The 20354-nt window shown below is 38.6% G+C and overlaps 1 protein-coding gene across 6 annotated transcripts in view; it reads right to left on the bottom strand.

The window, feature by feature from the left end:
* Window positions 1-4674: 4674 nt before the first annotated feature.
* The window catches only part of PAX3 (paired box 3), a 78745-nt gene continuing 63065 nt past the window's right edge, over window positions 4675-20354 (bottom strand). For 5 of the 6 annotated variants that reach the window (XM_071751813.1, XM_071751816.1, XM_071751814.1 and 2 more), the window contains 4 exons: window positions 19305-19470; window positions 17957-18171; window positions 6829-7075; window positions 4675-6311 (listed from right to left, as the gene is read on the bottom strand). In XM_071751813.1, coding sequence (XP_071607914.1) covers window positions 6277-6311; window positions 6829-7075; window positions 17957-18171; window positions 19305-19470 — 663 coding nt within the window. In that variant the 3' untranslated portion in view covers window positions 4675-6276. The remainder of the gene's footprint in view (window positions 6312-6828; window positions 7076-17956; window positions 18172-19304; window positions 19471-20354) is intronic. The other variant, XM_071751818.1, reaches the window with a different exon arrangement.

The raw sequence follows: 20354 nt of genomic DNA, 5'->3' as shown, positions 1-20354 counted from the left end.
CCGCCCTCACGCCCCCACAGAGCCCAGTCCCACCACCTCTCCCTCCTGAGCGTTATCCCCCTCCCTGCTCACACCCCCAATCTTCCCCAACCTCTGCGAGTTAGAACGTCCCCAGCAGTGGCTGCTTGCCATGCTGGGAGCTCCTCATCTCCACGTCTGGTGAGCACCATGCTTTGGTTGCGCCCTGTGGGACATTCACTGCCGGGCGCCATTTTGGAAGTGCTGCAGTTAGCGCAGGGTGACCCCAGAGCCACGAGCTCACCTCAGCCTCCCACAGCCCCGGGGCTGCAGCCTGCAGCCCTTGCTGAGGTGGCTGCGTGGTCATAGCCTTTGGAAAGAGAAGGCAAGAGATAAACTCTTTTAAATGGAATAGGGCACTGGGAAAAAAAGTCAATCGGCAAGCACCTGCAGAGCAGAAGGGCTCAGGGTTGCCAGAGAGAGAAAAGGGATGTGAGGGGGAGCAGCCATGACACTGAAGGAAAGGGAGTGTCTCCCACTACTTGGAGACTTTGGATGGAGAAGATGGAGGAAGGGTTTGGCCAAATGCCGGGTTGATAGACTCAACAGAGGGGCAAGGCTCCGATGAGGCACTGTGAATGGGCCCCTCACCAGGACAAGTGCAGCAGGGGCCAAAATAGCATTTCAAAAAGTTCTTGAGATTTGTACATTCGTAAATTATCCCAGTAGTGATGGTCGGGATATTCACACAAGGATGAGCTCCAAAGAAATTTTGTCCATCTCGAACTGCTGAAGTTTTATGGGTTAAGTGTTCACCATACCTGTAACAAACATCCCTAAAAAGCTCTTACAGGTACGTTGACTTGAGAGAATTATGAATAAATACATATATATATATATATATATGGGCAAAAAATATTTGCATAAGTGAAACAGAGCCTGTGAGAAAAAGACGTGGATAATTGTACAGAGGCATAAGAAAAATTGAGACCATAATTGTGCACAGCACAAGCAAAGATACCCGTGTGAGCATTGAAAGGAGGAGAGTGCAGCAAGCAACAAGTAGCTTAACATTTGCTTATGGCCTAAGGGACAAACTTTGCTGAAGCCGAAGACACCGAATAGTTAATAAAGCTTCTGAACTGTTTCCAATTCTCAGACAAGGAAGCAATAGTTCTGCTCTTATCAGCAACTGCTCTTTCATATTTGTGTATCAGGCTAGCTTTATTAAATTATTCAGCAAAGGTCAAATGTGATGTGTCTTCATAGTTTTATTATGATTTTTCTTGACATTGCCTGAGTAGTTGAATAATAAACAGTACATGTCAAAAAGCTGCAGTGCCTGAGCTATCCACAGGCACGCTGCATTATGAGCCTACTCAGCCACCAGTTCTGAGGCAATATAAATGCATTTAAGCAAAGATTTAAAGTATGTGTGAGCACTGCAAAATGTTGCTTGTGGGACCAGGACTGCAAAGCAGAATAACACTTCAGCAGCATGAGTGCATACAAATTTTGAAGCCAGTGTGTACAATAAATACTTCATAAATTTCTGAACCTGACAGACCATCCAGCTAAAGCATCTTGCTCCAGGTGACTGATAAGAAGTTCTCAGACTGTGCTGCACTACCCAGAAGTGCTGGGAGAGAATAGGTAGGTAGTGAAAATCTGAGACCAAAGGACCCATTACATACAATGACCAGAGAAGCAGACTGCAATTTTGGTTCTTTTACGATAGAAAAATTATCTTGAATAGACGTGGATCAGCTCATGTGGTGTTTTTTATAACCCTGTGACTGTATAAATGTATACACTGATTTATGATAACACTAGCTACAGAACAAACTGAAAGATACACAGGACTTTTTCAAGCAGTATAGGATGAGGATTGCAATTTCATATATATAATATAAACAAAATACCCATCTAATGTTAATTTAACAGAAATTTATCAATTTAATTTAGTGAATTTGTTCATATCTTTGCAGATTATTTTTGTGTGGCTCTAGGCAATATCCAGAGGTCACTGGAAAAGCCAAAAGAAATTAAAATTAAGATATTCCAATCAGAATACAGGTTTTCTTGCAGCTGAAGCAAACAAGACAAAGTGATTTATGAATTCAAGTTGCTCCGGGTTTTGGATGGCCTCACTGGTATTGCTCTAAATTAATTTCTTGTTATTTTATACAGATATATCATTTAGTAATCCATTTTATAGACCTGAAGGACAGAAGATTTTGAGGGTAAAAAACATTGAGAACTTTCATGTTTACTAACAGAGCAGAAATATATGCTTTACACTGTAGCAGTACCCAACAGCATTCTGACAAGAAGGAATACATTTTTACATGGATGAGAATATATCACAGAATTCAGACATAACAATTTGCATGCCTTAGTCTGTCATACTTCTGAGAAAATGCAAACACAACCTTGCTACATAAATTATTAGTAGCATTTGATAATTTTGTTTGGGGCTTGGATTTCCAAAATTAAGCAAATCTGGGTTTAATTCATTAAGTTTAGAATTTGAAGTCACAGACCTGCAAGCAGATTTTTTGTGTTTGAATTTGCACAGACCTTAACCTAGGGATTAAAAACCTACCATATACATGCAGCAATGGATTTCTGAGGATATAAATCCTGTAAAACAATCAGCTATTTTCAGTGAAGATTTGTAGGCTGCGATGGGCATTTTATGCCCTTAAAAATGTCTGTAGAAAGATGCAGCCCAACAGCATTTCTAATAAGGGCACACATGAGACTTTTCATCAATATTGAGTAGAAAACCCTGTGTAATTGTTGGGGAAAAGTATTTGTAGGCTTTGTTAAATGGGATACAGTAAATTATCCAGGGAAACGGGAAAATAGGTGCCATTAAAATAATTCTTTTCCTAGCTCATTCATTAAATATTACACATGCTCATTCAAATAAAGGAACAGTAACATAGACCACTGTAAATATATGGCATATACAGGGTAATTTTGGTGGGATTAGAGGTTAAATAATTTATAGATAAAAGAAGATTTAAAAGTCTAAATTAAAAACCATGGTTGTGCCATAGATAATTTTTCATCAAAGCCTGTCTCTCAAAAGCTATCTATGATATGACAGGCAGTTGCTTAAGCAGCTGGTGTTTTTTATTTTCATGATGTAAAATACTTAGCAAAAAAAAAAAAAATCCCAATAAAATAAATGTGAGGAGGTTTTGAACTCCGTTGCTACAAGCACATCCTTCCATGCTACTCCATTGCATTTGTATTGAATGCAATATCCATGGTGGGCTTGTGCCCCTTTGACTTTCCAAGTGCACAGGATTTGTATTCCAGAAACATCTGTTGTTCCCAAGAACCTCTTCAGCCTTGACAGTGATAACAAGAAGGGATCAACAGTGCCCCAAGTAACCCTTACAGCTCTGTCAAAGATTCCTGTGGCACATCATAAATCAGGAAACTGCCCAGTCCCTCTGTCCTGGGCTCTACACTTCCAAGGGGAAGAGCTTATACTGGTTCCCTGCTTGGGTGGCTCTCCTACAGCAGGACTGGATGGTTTCCTCCTCTTATTTCCAAGCTTTCCTGCTCCACATAGCCCAAGGAAGCGCTTGAGAGTCACTTAAAAAGAGGACACAGCAGCCAAAAACTCTGCTAATTTTGAGTCAAGAAAGCACCTCACCAGTAGCACCACAGGGATGGACAGAGAAATCCCAGTTGTGTCCCAAGATCCAAAAAGACAGACAGTGAGAGGGGCATTTTGCAATCATTCTGCAACAAATGTACACCTTTTCTGGGAAACAGCACTCATAGAGACATCACTCACTCCCAGACTGTGCAAGCCAGCAGGCTTTTATCATGTGCTTCGTAGCAAAGGAATTGCAAGTGGAGGGAAAGAGGATTATTGGGCCTCTGCAGCAAGCCTAGGGCACAAGGCAAAGGCCAAGAGCCAGGTCCTTGGGGATGGAAAGCTACATTGAAAAAAGAAATATGAAAAATCAGTAGTTTAGAGCAGGGCATAGGTGTTAATAAGAGACCTTCAAACTTCAGTTGTAGAGGAAATCAAAAGCATATCAGAGAAACATAAACTGCCTCCTTTCACCATTTTCAGTACTTCTTTAATGTCATCTTTTCACAAAGTATATCCCCTCCTTTTTCAATGGAAGAGGGCTAGTGCTAAAAGAACAAAATAAAACAAAAATAAAAATCAAAGAAACTTCAAAAAATTCTAAGTGGCTACCTCCCTCAAAAAGTTATCAGGAAATTCTACCTCTACCAAGCCTAATGTGAATTAAAATTTCCTCACAAACGTGTGTATCACTAGAACTTACTCCATTCATTTTGAAGGGGCTTCCTTCATGTTTCAATCAGTTTGTGAATAAGCCCATTATAAAATTCCTTGGGCTTCTAAGGAAAACAAATGATTGAGGACAAATACCACCCATAACTGACCACAAAGTTCTTGCACTGCATGAAGGCATCCCAATTGCTGTTGTGCTGGTTTTGTTTTGGTTTGGGTTCTTCTTTCTTTTAAATGAACAGTAAAGACAAAAGTCTTTCTCATGTTGGGAAGATGTACTGCTGGTAACAACAGCAGTTGAAAAATGCATAGTTCATTTATAACGTGAGCTCCAGGTTCCACATTAGCAACACCTGAGCACAGATGCTGCCTGAGCCTCCCCCAGCCCTCTGGTGTGTGCAGAATACACTGACAATCACTACAAGTTGGCATTGAAGATAACATGGTTTATTTCTTCATTATATTCAGATTAAAATGCATTGATGTATTTAGCACAATACTACATTTTAGGACAAAATCAGTGCTTTGCAAGTCTTCATAATGTTTATTCATTATAAATAGTAAATATTTACTGAACTTTTTACATGAAAGACGTTTGGTTTTTGTTTTTTGGGGGGGTTTTTTGTTTTTTATATTTGGAAATTTTTGTGGGTTTGTTTTCATTTTTTACAACATCTGTTGTTGTAGAGGCTGCAACACAAAGATAATATTTCATTTTCCATCACCCTTAAGACTGAGCTAACCTCTGTACTGAACCTAGCCTAACTCACTACATCATAGTCCATAATGCTAAAAGGAATGTATTTGTGTTCTGCCTCCCTCTTCCTTCCAAGAATAGAGAGAAATAAATAACACCGCCTTCCATCTTCATCTTCCTCTCAACAACACAAAACACAAATTTATTGACATTCTAAAATGTCACAATGAAAACTTCTTGTAAACCTTGGTTCCTATAATTTTATTTTCTATATCAGATATTATTGTATAATTTAAACAAATGTGTCAAATACAGGTCCATCTCTGTCCATGTCCTGTACTTCACTAAAAAGAATGTAAACGTAATTATTTCTTCGTATTGTTTCCTGAAAACGACCTTTAAATCATGATAAGCAAGCTGGATTTTAGTTGTCCAGCACACCACAACATATCTGTATTTTTTTTCATCAGGAATCATGCACTGCAAAAATAAAAGTACCTGCAAAAATATAGTTCTGATTCTATCTATCTGACTTTGGATGATCCCAAAGTTTGTGTGAGGTACACAGTATTGCACATTGCTAGGCAGTTTTGATAATTCAGTTACATTGTTGTTGATTTTTTTTTTTCTCCTGCGTTTGTTTAAAAAGGTACAACAGACTAGGAAAACTCCACATACAGAAAGGTACCATCTGTTTCACAAGATCTTGTCTCTTGGTAAAGCAAAACTTGCAAGTGACATTCATTGACAACATGAGTACAGAAGCATGGTAAGGTAACCACTCAATTGCTTGGGAAGTCTTTCACACTTATCCTAGCTTCCTATGGACTGTGACTTTTCCTCTTGATGACAATTTCCAGTGTGTAAAATGAAAGAGGTTCTCCTGTCCTTGCTTCAGAAGCTGAGCAGTTTTAAAGTTAGACTAAAGTCAGCACTGGATGTCAGATGAGTCAGAGTATGCAGAGCTAAGCTGCTCCAAGTTTCAAAATGTTCTATTTGTCCCAATCAATGCACATTAATTTCAACAACAAAAACGGAATGTTTTGCCAGGCAGTGATATTAAATACTGCTCTGTTTTGTATACCCACTCAAAATGAACCATGTCCCATTTATTTATTCATTATTGCTTTTGGCCTTTGTCTTCTGTGTAGCTTCGTCCAGCCTTCCAAAGTCTACTAAAAGCTATGATTGGAGAGAACACAGCAAGCCAGCTTCTCTCAGTGGGACTGCCCCAGTTTAGACTGCAGTGTGTTGAGAAGATCCCTCGTATCCAAGCCTTGGAGTGAGACCGGAAAACAAGACCAGCTTTCACTTGAAGTGGACAGTTCATTTATGCAATATCTGGCTTCAGATAATGAAAGGCACCTGCAAGAAAGCAAAAGAAGCTTTTTAAGTCATGCTGTGACAACCTCACATCATGGGGCCATGCCAACTACAGGTTGACATTGTCATATTTAATACTGATATATCAAAGGAAAGAGACTAATATTTTTATTCCTAGGACAAGTTTGACAAAACTCTATGTATCTGGGATTATACACTGTAATGATTCTTGAGCTGACCTCATTAAGAACATGTGTTTCTAATAGTGGAATGCCAGTGGTTATTTCATTTTGGACAACCCTTATGTTTTACCTAATGGCAATCAGGTTTCATGTCTCAACAATTAATAACATCAAGATGTTGTTGACATCACTTAAGAAAATAATTATGCAGCAGAAAATCTTGCTCCAATACAACTATCTCACCAGTGCACTCCACTCAGCTTTGGAGAGAAGGAGCAGGCAGCCGTTTCTATCTGTTCATCATTTTATTAAAGACAGAAAATAGGGACAGTTAATAAACAGGTCCAGTGGTGCTCTCCCCAGTATGGCATACTCACTTTGTCCATACTGTCCATACTGGTAGCCAGTGACAGGGTCCATGCTGTAGCCTGTGGTGCTGTAGGTGGGTGGGCAGTAGGACTGGGACGTGGGCAGGCTGTCTAAGCTCTTCATGTGATCTAACCGCTGGCTGCAGCTGGCGGACACCGTGGTGGTGGGCTCCAGGCCCCCAGTTAAAGGGGACAGGGCATAATCAGTTTGGGGCTGGTGTGGCACACCACCGTGGTTAGTCAGGAGTCCCATTACCTAAAATAAAAGGTCAGATAATAAAAAGGGTTAAAACAGGTGAAGAACTGTGTTGCTTGCAGAGCCGCAGGGATACTCAAGTCTATCGTTTGATTTTGGTATTTGAGCTGTTATTTGAGCATTTGCTTGTCAACCACCAGAAAGACCCTAATGGCTAACAGCCAGTAAAAAATTATACCAAGGGAAAATAAGGAAAATAATTCTTAAAACTTATGATTTTTCAGGTCCTAAATCTTTCCATACCCCATCTCTGCAGACGTTTATTCCTTGAGGACTCACTTAAAAGAGGGTGAGAAGCAAGTAGAGGCTCTAGAGCCATGCTCTCCTGTATCATCAGCAAACACAGAAAATCTGTGAACAAGTTCACTATTTTTTTCCCCCCCAAAACCAGCAGACATTAAAATGAAATTAATTTGGAGTGGATCACAGCACCAATGGAAGTAAAAAGGATCCCAGCCCCCACACCACAATGTGTGGGGAAGGGGCAGAGCATCCAGAACTCTGGCTGCTGGAAGCCCTGTGTTGAAATGGATGTGACAGAGAAAAGTTCTGGTCTTACACCCAGTTCCCAACTCTGTCCCCTGAGTTAGAGGACACAAAGGGCCAAGTCTTCCAGACTGCCTTCAAGTTGACTGTGACTTCCTCACTAAGCTGCTTGTATATGAACAGCTATGAAACCAGTGGTCTAGATTAGCTGAAAAGAGATTAGTAGAGAATTCATGCCTGTCCCTATAAAAGCCCAAACTTCTGGGCCATAATTTCTAGTTGAAAAGAGGTAGAAAAATAATAAACTCAAAAGCACCTGTGCTTTCAATCATGAGTGAAGGAAGCTACAGTGTTAAGTTACTGTTGTACAAGGATCACTCACTCTACAGGTCAGCATCCATTTCCTTTTCCAGCACACCCTTGCAGAACATTTTGAAAATAATTGAGATAACAGCTCCTGCTGGAATATGCTGTGATTCAAAGCCTGAGAAATACTTTGTGGCTTATAACCAGTGTACAGATTCTGCCAAAACATCATATTTACATCATTTACAGGTTGTTCTTACTCCAAAAAGACATTACAAATACCTGACACGTGTGTTGTTCCATCATAATTTTGCTTTACTGCACTTCCTAAAATAAACTAAAAAGAAATTCTTAAAATTGGAGTCTATTTTGTAAAGAATAAATCTATGCTCCTGTTAAATATCTGGTCCCTAAAGTTCTGATGCTCCTTCTTGAATTGTATTTATTTTCTATTGCAGAAGAAAAGGGATTATTACTGTAGGCAACTGGTAGGCCCAGTGCTGACCTTTAAAAAATTAATAAATAACTAAAGCTCCAGAGGTGATGACCTAAGTAGGAAAGATGTGTCCTGGTCTTTTATGTCTGATAAGGGGCAGAGCAAGAGGCATATCCTGAGTACTTCAAAATAAGGCACTCTGATACTGGCATGAAGAACACAAAACATCTCCATATCAGATGGACCCAAGACCTCCCTCAGAAAAAAGAAATGCTAAGAAAGAAGTTCAGCTGCTACTTACAGCACTGGTATGTTTCATTTGTTTCATTAAACAGAAAAAATTAATTTAACTGATGGCATTTTGAGTGTTTCACAAACTGAAGCATTCACACAAAAAGAAGTTTCAATATATAGCCAAAGGCTTCATTTGGATACTGAAATCTTAAAACTTTTAGGTTAAAAACACAAAATCTGGATTCAATCTATAAGTTATTTTCCATTTAGCTCAAACAACATTTTCACTGCACAAAACCTACTAAAAAACTGAGGTTAATAAAAAGCAATTTTAAAATATCACTGGGATCACCACAGATCAAAAAAATCTTATTATTTGCACTAGCAAACTGTGCAGCATTTTCTCCCACAAACCTCTAAATGCTGAAAACAATTGTGGTTTCAACTTATTCATGCTTTTCAGGAACTAATTTTTAGAAGAAAATTTCTAAAAAGTATTTCTATTTTAGATATTAAATATTTCTCTTATACCACTGGAAAATTATATAGGCATGAAAACGTATCATGGTTAATGATCTGACATTGCATCAGCAGGGTACACTATTAGAAACTATGTTCATTTAGGTTATTTCAGTCCTTGTTCTTTAAAATTAACACTAATAAATTTAGAAGAAGAGAAGGATCCACTAAAAACATAGCTTAACTTAAACATTTACATTTAAAATTACTGCTCTGAAAAATATTTATGTTGGCCCAATCGCACGTTCTCCCATCACACCTTGCTTCTACCTGCACTTGCAGGACCAGTTGTTGAACTGGGCAAATAGATATTTTACCAACTATGTACTTGAACTAAACTTTTTTTTTTTTCTCTTTAGTATTTTCAATAGAATATCACCTACATCATTATTTGGACTTCAGCAGCAAAAACGGTGAGGTCAAAAACTTTGGGACTGGAAGTTATTTTAAATATCACTCTTGAAATATATACCTGGATTCAGATGTGACTGCAAAACCCACTCCATTTTTGGTAGCATCTATATTTGGATAGAGATTTATCTTCTCCAACCAACTAAAATTAGTATTTGATGAGGTTTACTTTAAAAAATTTAAATGAATCAGATAACACAAGTCTTTAGGCATCTTTTTATTAAGCTCATATGCACCTAATAGACATTTTGGGGTAGACCTGACACAGTTCTCTGTCTCTCAGGTGGAGAAAACTCAAGTCTAAACAGTAATCATCTCAGAAATATCTTCTTCAGAGGCCTTCAGAATCATCCTGCAGTTGATTAGTATCTAAATAATTAGATTTTTCATCATGTCTGTTTTGAAAGCTATAAGGGAAGTAGCCTGAGGGCAGAAAGCTTTCATAGGGAATGTGCCATGACCTTATCACCCGTACAAGGAGTTACAGGAAGGGCATGGCTGACTTTCACCTAATCAATTAGAAAGCCATTAATGGGCCATGTCTGCAAGATGCTCAGCAACCTCTGTCTACTGGTCTACAAGATCTGGATTTTGCAACTCAGATCTTCTGCTAGCGTGGAACAGTATAATTCTAAAATGGTAAACAGACTGATTGCTTTACAATAATGAGGGAAGAAAATAAGTTTACTGAACAGATCCACCATCCCAGTTGCTAGAAAACATGTACTTCCCTCTGAATTACTTTGAGAAAGCCAAAGTAGTAATTGTCATCCTCCCTGATCTGGATCCCAAAGAAGATGAAAGAAAAATCAAGGGCTGATCAAACACCTAGCTGTTTCAACTGTTCAATTCTTTTTTTTAAAGAGATCCCTCCCTCCTCCCCCCCAAAACAAAACAAGAAAAAAACCCCAAAAAAACCCAACAAACCACAACCACACAACTGGGTGTACTATTGTGGCCACATATATTTTGTTCTCATTCAAAAAAAAAATACAAAGAAATATCGATGCATCATCACACATATAAAAAAAGCAGTATACAGAATTGATCAAATAGTTCTAGTCTATTAGAAAACAAAGGTGCAATTAGGAATAAGCAGAGAGAACACAGCAAATTGCAACTAAACTCTCTGCAGAATAGTTTTCAGAGAGTACACCCCAAGCAAACCAAAATATTCACTGGGACAAATCCCTCGCTGCTGGGCTGAGCACAGCATCACGAGCTGAGGATATAATCAAGTAAGAAGAGGAGGAGGAATTGAATGATGAAAGCCTTAAAGATCATGTACACCACATCTGCCCCATTATCAGCTATTAGAAAATACTTCTATTATCAACAAAGACCATTAAACCGAGAAAAAGCTTATTCTATTTAAATGAAACATTATGCCTGTTAATGTGGTTGGTATTTTAGGATGTAGGACCTACCATGGGCACAATAAAATTCTCATATGTTTTAATTCATTTACGCATGCCTGCATTTAATATGCTTTGTGACCGTGCCTGCAATTAATATGATATATGAGAAAAGAACATGTGCAATATTTTTGGGTACAGTGATAGGTTTTTTTCTCCTCCTGCGAGTGAAAGATTTAATGAAACAGCTCGAGGAAGGTTGTTGGCAGTTAACGTATTAAGTCAAACTGACAGAATCATGAGTAAACTTTAGTGGAGTTAATGATATCCTCTTATCTGACCCTGACACATTTGCAGCATGTAATTTACAGAAGCTCTGTCCAGGGAATCTTGACAAATGCTCCTAAAGATGTCAGGGCAATGTTCCATTCTAATGTAAAACAGATGTGGGTCAGATACCCTCATTCATCACCAACATTGAAAATTTCAAACTCCTTCCGAGATGAATGGCATAACCTGCTGTTAACTCTTTCCACTTTAGAAAAATCTCTCAAAAATCAAACTATTGCACAAGAGAGAAGACAAAAAGGATGGTTCTAATGCATTAGAATGAGAGATTTTAGAAGACTAATTAGCTGCATGGATCAATACCTATATGATCCTAGAAACATGTTGCTGATTCATTTTATGTATTAATATTTCTGTCAAATATATGAAGAAACTCAACAGAAAGCCTTTTCATGCCAAACAGCAAGCACTTGGAAGCACATACTTGGTTAATAAAAATAGGAGCAAACACACTGACTCTGAGCATCTGATGGTCTGACCTCCTGCACACTCATATCAAATGGGACCTCATGTTGATTTCACACCACTAGACATCAGTGGTAGCTACACTGAAATTAGAGAAGGTGTACTGATGGATATTTAGTGCAATTAGGAGGATAACTTGATCCTTCATGAATTATATTTTTATCTGCAGGAGATCACTAGTGTTCACAACATCACCACAGTCTGTCACTGAACTTGTCTTTTTTCAAGTGCTGGATCATGGAGTCACAAGACTAGATAGGGTTATCAAATAATCTCTAGAGAAGCCAACTATCTTGTTCCTGGTTGTATGGAAAAGCTGCAAAAACACGAGGACAAAAAAAGTAAACCAGAAAGCCCCAAGAAGGAAAAATAGCTATTTTGCTATTTGGACTAGAGGAAGGCTTTTTGCACCCCGACTCAACACTCAGTCTTTTTTTTTAAGAAAATATTATTTCTACTGATGTCTGATGGAATGAAAGTCACCTCTAGAGGAGTGGGAAGCTTCGAAGGAAATTGAGCATTTAAAAGTTGATCCATGGTTTTCTAGAGTGTCTTTGCTAAGGGTGAAGTTCTGCTCTTGCCAATCCCACTGCAATTTATGCTTTTCACTGAAACACCCCAGAGGTTTTTTAGTACCTTTCTTTGGAAATCTAAAATATAGAGCATAATTTCAGGACTCAAGTGAGAGCCTTCTCTGATTACTCACAACAAAGCCCTCATTCGCATACCAGTCCTTAACTGAAAAAATATACAACTATTCAGATTCCTGTTTATATTTCTATTTTGAAAATTCATTAAAGAATTAGAAGTTCACCATCATATTCACCAGGAAGGGCTAACTCATACTTTCACTCAACAAGTGGTTCAAATTGAACTTCAATGTGTAGCAAGAGTAAAAAAATATATTTTAAGGGCTGCAGTGCCGAATACTCAGCTTGTGTATATTCTAAGTGGTACAAATTATAATGGAAGAAGATCACTCAGTTTTGTGAGCAATGTCATTTTAAAAAGAATTAATAAAACCAAGAGACTGAGATGTGTTCTATATTTCATGTCATTGTACTGTTACATTTTTTAATTTAATATAGTTATATTTTTTGTTGTATTCTAAAAATTTATTCGCATGTAATTACAGTACAATTGGCTTAAGTTTCCAGAAAAGTCCAGAGGTTTTCATCTCCATGTAAGATTTATGAGCTGTAAGAGAAGACCTATTAATTTCAAAGGCTGAAGCCCACTTCCCCTCACGGTGGAATGGCATGGTGGAAACGAAGGTGGAAACCAGGCCCAGAGACTTAAGTGAAGGTGATATTAAAAATGTAAGGTCATTTTTTTATTGCTGTAGTTAATATATTAATATATTTCATTAGATATATTATATTCTATATAAATATTTGCTTATATTTAAATATTTTCATATTTTAAAAACAATTATTCTTGCACAATAACAATTATGAAACTATTGGACCCCACCTATTTGTGCCCATTCCAGGCACAGAAATAATCAATCCCATTGGCTTAACTTTTTTTTTTTTTTTAGTAAAAAAAAAAACTACAAACCACAACTCATGCTCATGAAAATTATATCAAGTAAATTATCTTTCTCACAGAGAAATCCCTGACCTCTGTCTCATGCTCTTGGGTCATTAAGAAAGAGGTCTCAAAGCCAAGTTCATTGTCAGGAAGATCCTGAGCTTCTCATTGGTGTGGGACTTGTACCCAGATGAAATGTTTCTAAGGACAACCAGTTGGACAGTAATTCAACAGAAGGTATAGGGAAAAATAAAATAAATTAGTGGTTGCTCTTATTTTCCTCTTCTGTTCCTCTTTATGAGGGAATGCAAGTTTTTAGCCACTGGTTCCTGTGTTCCCCTTAAAAGCAGAGTTAAAGACAATATGAATGTATCTAACTGATTCGACAGCTGCCATCAGATCCATACTTTGAGTTAATTCAAACCAAGTGCTCTCAAAGGCTTAAGAGAAGCCAATTGCCTAAGATCTCTCTTACCAAAACGAGTTACAGCATCATTCTGAAACTCGGGCAGTGAAATGTTTTGACAGTAGAAGAAAGAAACCTTGAAACAGCTTGCATCTTCACTGCTGTTCAGAGAAAGCTTGAAATTTTCTCATCAAGATTATTCCTGAGCTCCAGGTAATGGCATGAGAACTGCAGACTTTGTTAGAGATTGCTATGATCTTCCACACAACCTATTCAACACTCAATCCACTTCCCATTTGAAACTACAGACTCTAAAAATCTCTGGGTTTATTTGTCATGGAAGGAGATGACAAGCAAGAGGGAAAAGTAGATCGGAGAACTTTTCTGAAGGACAAGGAGGAAAAAAAATTATGTCCATTGGGGAAGAGGTTATGCACATTTGTTCTCTTTCCAGGAAAAAAAAAACCTACTAGTTCAGTCTGGGTATGAAATGGCAGGTTTCAAAACTAGCAAACTCTCTGAACAGCCTGGCTTGGAGAAAGCTCTGCTGCTTTGCCACTAATAAAAAGCACATGACAAGGTCAAGGGATGCTCATGTACAGCGGAAAAGCCTTTTTTCTGATTTTAAATGAAGCAGTTCAAAATACTGATATCCTGTCTTAAAAACAATCTGTTGTGTAGTAAGACCATACACCTGCACTTCCCAGACAAGTGGCTTTCCAGTTGCTCTGCTCTCCATGGAAGAGCTGGTGATGACTGTTAATGCCAGGATCAGACAGTGACATGGCAGCTCCATGCTTAAGCCCCATACACATTTATGAGCACATAGATATGTTACTCCCTAAGAATTCTGTGTTAACAAATGTTTGTTAAAAGAAAATCTACTGAGCAACAGAAAACTAATTTGAAAACGAAATACAATATTCCCATAAATGTATGCATGAAAGTGAAGAAGCTGCATAATAAGCATAAAACACACAAAAATATTCAATTTACATATATTACACACTAGTAATCTCTGTTCTGGCGCTATAGTTATAGAGCTCTGGCTGAGGTGGCATGCTAGCAGTTTGCTTGCTTTTCCATGAAATACAAACAAGAACACTTCTGGCTACCCCTATTTCAAAACACTAATCCTCATCTTATTCCTGCAAAAGTCAACCATTTTCAGGTCTGTAAGACAGAGGTTGTCTCACCACAGTCAGATAGCAGCACGTAAACCGGTTGAACCAGGAGAGTAATCCATCGTCTGGAAGAGAGCTGCAGTTCTTGTCTTAATGTTAAAAAGTACTGAATAGTATTAATGAGGTAGGACTCTTTCTAGTCTTATTCTTTCAAGCAAGAGCAAAACCACTTTATGTCACTGAAAGACAGGCACACCATGGAGCATTCTGCTTCCTAAACCTGACTAAATCATAGTCTTCTCTAACTTCCAAGTTCATGGCTAAGATAACCAAAAGAAAATTAGAGCACCCTAACCATCTCTCCTTCTCTGCCATTACCCAGTGGTTGCCTGAAACATCATCTTTGTCCATCATACTCAGAACAAAGTCAGAAAGAAAACATCCTGTGTGGGAAATAAAGCTTCCCCAGGGGTCCATATGTCAGAACCCCTCATTTGGAATAAATTGAAGTCAAAGGGGAAAGGGAATTTCAAGTCTAGTATGAATATGATCCTGTGAATCTTAAAACTAGAATTTTTTTTTTTTTTTTTTTTTTTTTTTTGCATGTTCTGAGGGCTGTTTTTTTTAAATCACAGAGGATTTTTTGAGCTTCAGACAATGCTTCCCCTGCCCCCTCAAGTAACTGTAAATTCAGCTTTACATCCAGCTGTAGATCCAGAGCACTTGCCTGAGAGGACATTAATGGGTGGAAACATTATGTTAATTGCTCACACACCCAGATTTATTGTGGTCAAAAATCCACTGGCTAGCAAAAAGACCTTCCTTCCTTCTCATCTAAATTCCATGCACACAGGCAGAGTACTACAACATGCCCACTCAGCAGGAAATCTCCTGTTTCTCTCTCTTCATGAAACCTCCAACACTGAACTGGGTTTTGACTTGGCAGCCACCTGGATGCCTGCAGGAAGAGCCCTGAGGAAGCCTGAGAAGGGAGGGGATGCACTGTGACACAGCCCACCCTGAGAGGCATTTTGTACCCAGTAACATCACACGTATGTGACTGACGTCTGCTGCTGCTCTTTCAGGCATAAAGCATAAGTGCTGTTTTGCCAGAGTCCCACAGTTTGTTGCACATAATTTACATATTTGAGGCTGTGTCACTCCCTTATATAAGCTCAGAGCCTACACATGTCGTTTCACAGACACATAAGTTTTCTGAGCCCCCAACTTCTTTGAGAGGAACTTCTGATAACAGTGCATGAATTTAGAACTGGGGGTTTTTTGCGTGTTTGTTTGATGCAATGATTTTTATCAGCCAGTGAAATAATCATTCAGTTACCAAGAAACTGCTCATGGAAATGTACATGGAAATAAGTAATCTCCCATCTGCATCCAGTGATGAACAAAACATCAGCTTTTATGTGATCAGCCTTCTCCTAAACCTGGTGGCATAAATGCAGGAATGGGCCAGGGCCTCTAAGCATTGAGGTAGAAAAAGGTTTCAAAAGTCTAAGGAAAAACAACAAAACCCAGAAGATTCATAGCATAAAGACAGGGCTGGGTGTAAAAAAGCACAGTAACTGATTAAAGACATGCAATCTATTCCAGGATCTCCTTTTGATTATATCAAACCGCAAATCAGCAAGATTGGCCTCACTTTTTTGTCCCACTTTGCCCAGACATCACAAGATTTCTATATTGTTGTGCTCCACTTCTGTGTCACAGACAATAAGAGCTTTGTGAAAGGAAAAGATCACATTTTCCATAGCCAGAACCAACATACACACAGCTGACACCAACCACTTCTTTGGATGGATTAATACAGAAAGATCTGTACATCAAAATTGTGGAAGACTTGCACACTGTGAAACTAGCCACTAAAAAAAAAAGAGTTCTCTAGAACAAAATTCATTCAAGTCTTTTTGGAAGCACAACCATTTGTTTTTCTGTTGGTATTTTTTCCAGAGGTTTCAAGTCATACAGTTTTGTACCCCACTCTACGCTATAGGAATCTGTGAAACTTAATTACATTTACTGTTACAAAAAAGGGTTTATGAACTTTTGCCTTTGGGCAAAAATGTTTATTTCATTGCCTTTGTTATTCATTCTTTTCAACTCCAGTGCCTTTGAACTTTTCAGCTGCACAGAGTTATCACCGTTGCACAGGAACCAGGAACCGTACTCCCGAGATGCAAACCACAAGTTGAAGAAAACCAAGGAGGCAAAGATATACGAGTCGTTATTTTGGCCACCCTTTGTGCCATTAAAATCTCATTTTCTGCCTATTAGAATGCCCTCTGCCTGCTTAGGCAGTGGTGATAGTCAGTGATTAGTGTGTAATTGAGTATAATTGTCTTTTCACTTTTCATTTGTGTCATTCCGAGCTTCTCTCTGTTTTCCTAACTACTGAGAGGAAAAAAGGATAGAAAATGATAAAGCTGTTAAAACTCTCACTTTCAGCCCTGAAGAGATTCCCGATTGTAATTATAGATTGCATCCTCTTTGTGACTTCTCAGAATTTAGTGGACATCTCTTTCCAAGCACCTGGGCAAAGCTCTCAGTAATACAACAAACTACCATCCACTCAAGCTTTAGCTAATAATGTCAGCTTCAGACAGATGCTGCATGTAGGAAAATTTAACCAACCTTTTGACACTCAATTATTAAGCCAATTTATTAACATGATTTCCTAAAAGGAGCTCATGCAAATTAGAAAAACAATTATGGTATTCATGCATTTAGATATTGCCTAAGAGCAGTAATACTCCTAATTTATGTATTTATAACTCGATTATGGCTCATCTCAATGTGTACTGCTCAGCCCTTGGAACTCTCCTCATACAACGTGCCTGTAATTTTCCTGGACCATTTGGTGAAACCTTGGTGAGGTTGCTGTAAAGAGATATTTTATTCATAGAAAAACTAAATAATCTACTTTCTGTGCCTAGCCATGGATCTTCAGGAAAATAGCAGTACTTTACAAATGCTTGACAACTGAATGTAAACATGAAGCTTGCATGATTACATTATATATCACGTGAAATTAAATAAGCTATGACTCTTGATTCAGCCAGTAGGAGAAAGAAAAAAAAAAAAAAAAAGAAAAAAAAAAAGGAAACTAGCAAACTGAAATCATGTGGCTTGTATAAAGAATACATTATGGTTTAAATTTGGCAATTCATTATACTATGGCCTGAGGGAATAGACTCTTTGGTTCTGGTATACAGCAAATCCTCTGTCTGAAAACACAGGACTGACCTGAGGTGAAAGGCCATTGCCAATGGCAGGGTTCATGGGATTTGAGGGCCCGGACGGAGGCACAAAGCTGTCTGTATAGCTGGAAAATCCATGCCTGGTGCTGGGTAGGCAATAGGCAGAGCTGCTCTCTGGATTTGAAGGGAGGCTGCTTTGGTGTACAGTGCTGGGAGGGAGAGGCTGAGGTCTATGGACCGTGCTGCTTGGATCAGACACAGCTAGAAGCAAAACAAACATGTTGATACATTTGCCTCACTTTTTTCTGGCATAATAAGTTCATCATGTGAAGCTCTACTTGACAGAATTTCATAAGGAGCTAAATGTCAAAATAGAAAGGTAAGTCTTTAATGTTGCTAGATATTTAACTGGCCAGCTAAGTTACATAATTCTTAGAAGACTGTAAAAACTGAAACAACAGACACATGCCACATTCAGACAGTCCTTAGTGGATATATATTGTTCAGAATTGCTACAGCAAAATTAATAGATTTTGTATTTCAATATTTTTATATCTACAAATACATATATATGAAATATATGTATGAAAATCTTTATTTGGTTAGAAGACTGGTAACAGGCTTCCCCTTATTGGTCTCAGCACAGAAATTCTGCTGTGACATGTAGTAAACCTAGCAATGGATGGGAGAAGCCCTGGGAAGTGCTAAATTCCCTTAATTAGAACATGGCCTGGCAAAGACATCCAACAACAGTTAGGATCTAAATCCTAAGGATAGAGAGCAAGGAGAGAACAGTAACTTGTCTTACAAAAACTCATCTGTAAAGTTTTTCCTTATCAGTAAAATCTAGGGCAGCCTGAATTTGAAGCTCTGGTTCCCCCCTCCCCAAACCCATCAGAGTTCACATAATTTCTGATCAGATTTATATACATTTTTACCATACTGAGAATTGCTGCTGTCCAATGTGGAACAAGATGGTCTGAATAGCTGTTTTTTCCCCACCATCAGATAAATATTCTGAGTATTCTCAGAAGTTTCCAGTGCACTATTATCAAAAGCAACAAAGATGAAAGGATGCAACTGCTGCCTCCTTCCCCAGTGTCCAATGCAGCAAAGAGTAGGGAAATGTGCACATTGCTTCACCAAATATTGCACCTCCATTGTGCATGAGGCTTCTGTTTCTCTAGCCAGCACCCTCTATGTGCAACTGGCCCTTTTATTGCAGCAAAACAAAACTGAGCTCTTAAACAGGCTGCCAAGGTCCTCGCTGAGTCAGACCCTAAATTGGCAAACACCCATTTTTCTACATTAGAGAAGAAAATGATTCTACAAAGGCTCAGCACAGGAACCCCCCAATAACATTATTTTAACCAAGTACCTGTTGGCTACTGTACCTTGGGGTATGGAGGTGGGTTGGTAGGAGGGCTCGGAGAGCTGGTACGTTGGCAGAGTTGGCATGGCACTGGGTGGAAATCCTCCTGGGATCAGATGGTTGAAAGCCATCAGTTGGTTGGCACCTGCCTGTTTCCTCCATCTAGCACGGCGGTTACTAAACCAGACCTACAAACGTTTTAATTAGGCACATTTGATTGCTGTACAGTGAACATGTGTGCATCAGAAACAACAGCATCACATTTGAAATACATTTGGGGTCAGAAGAGGGATAGAGAAGATGCACACTGGGCTCAGAGCTCCTAGATGAGAAAGGAGCCTTTGGCATCCATTCTCACCATTCAAAAGAGAGGAGAGAGGAGTCCCAGACCCTTCCTTCCACTCAAATACCACCTTCTGAGGAACAAGCTGACTACTGCTTTCAAGCTTTTGTGTTTTTAATAGCTCTCTGTCATGATCTCTATTGTGCCAGATTTAAGGAGAAAGGGAAAATACTTCTCCATTTTATCTAAGTGCCAGCCAAACCTATCTGGTTTGGATAGTATTATCTTCATATTTAATTTGCTAACAAGTTAGCAGCATCATTTGATGCACTATTGGAAGGTGCTTGTACTCATGGTGGGATACTATATTGCCCTAATGATCAACAGAACTGTAAGCTTTTAATTTGAAAAATCCAAGCCTGTGTACAAAACACACAAGTCCCTCCCAGAAATCTTTGATGTATTCACATGTGTACAAAACATCTCTTAACAAGCTTGACATTAGCAGTAGATGAGAACTGCAGTACTAGCTTAGCATTTCAGAACCACTTTGGAATCTGTTCCCAGAACAGGGTACCAAGCAGATGGGGTTTGCATTAGTGGAACATTTTAGCAATAAATCTGCTTTCCTTCACGTCATTCTCAGTTCATGTTTTAAGTTTTTTGGGTCTTGGATGGCTCTTATTGACTCAAAAAAAGAAGAGGCAAGACCTCACAAATGCAGACATAATAAGGTTTGCAAACCACAGAAATTAATAGAGATACTGTAGCAATTACACATGCCACAAA

The sequence above is a fragment of the Heliangelus exortis genome, chromosome 9 (genome assembly GCF_036169615.1).
Source record: "Heliangelus exortis chromosome 9, bHelExo1.hap1, whole genome shotgun sequence".
Taxonomy (NCBI): Eukaryota; Metazoa; Chordata; class Aves; order Apodiformes; family Trochilidae; genus Heliangelus; species Heliangelus exortis.
Note: the sequence above shows the minus strand (reverse complement) of the source record. Positions and strands in the feature narration are given on the sequence as shown.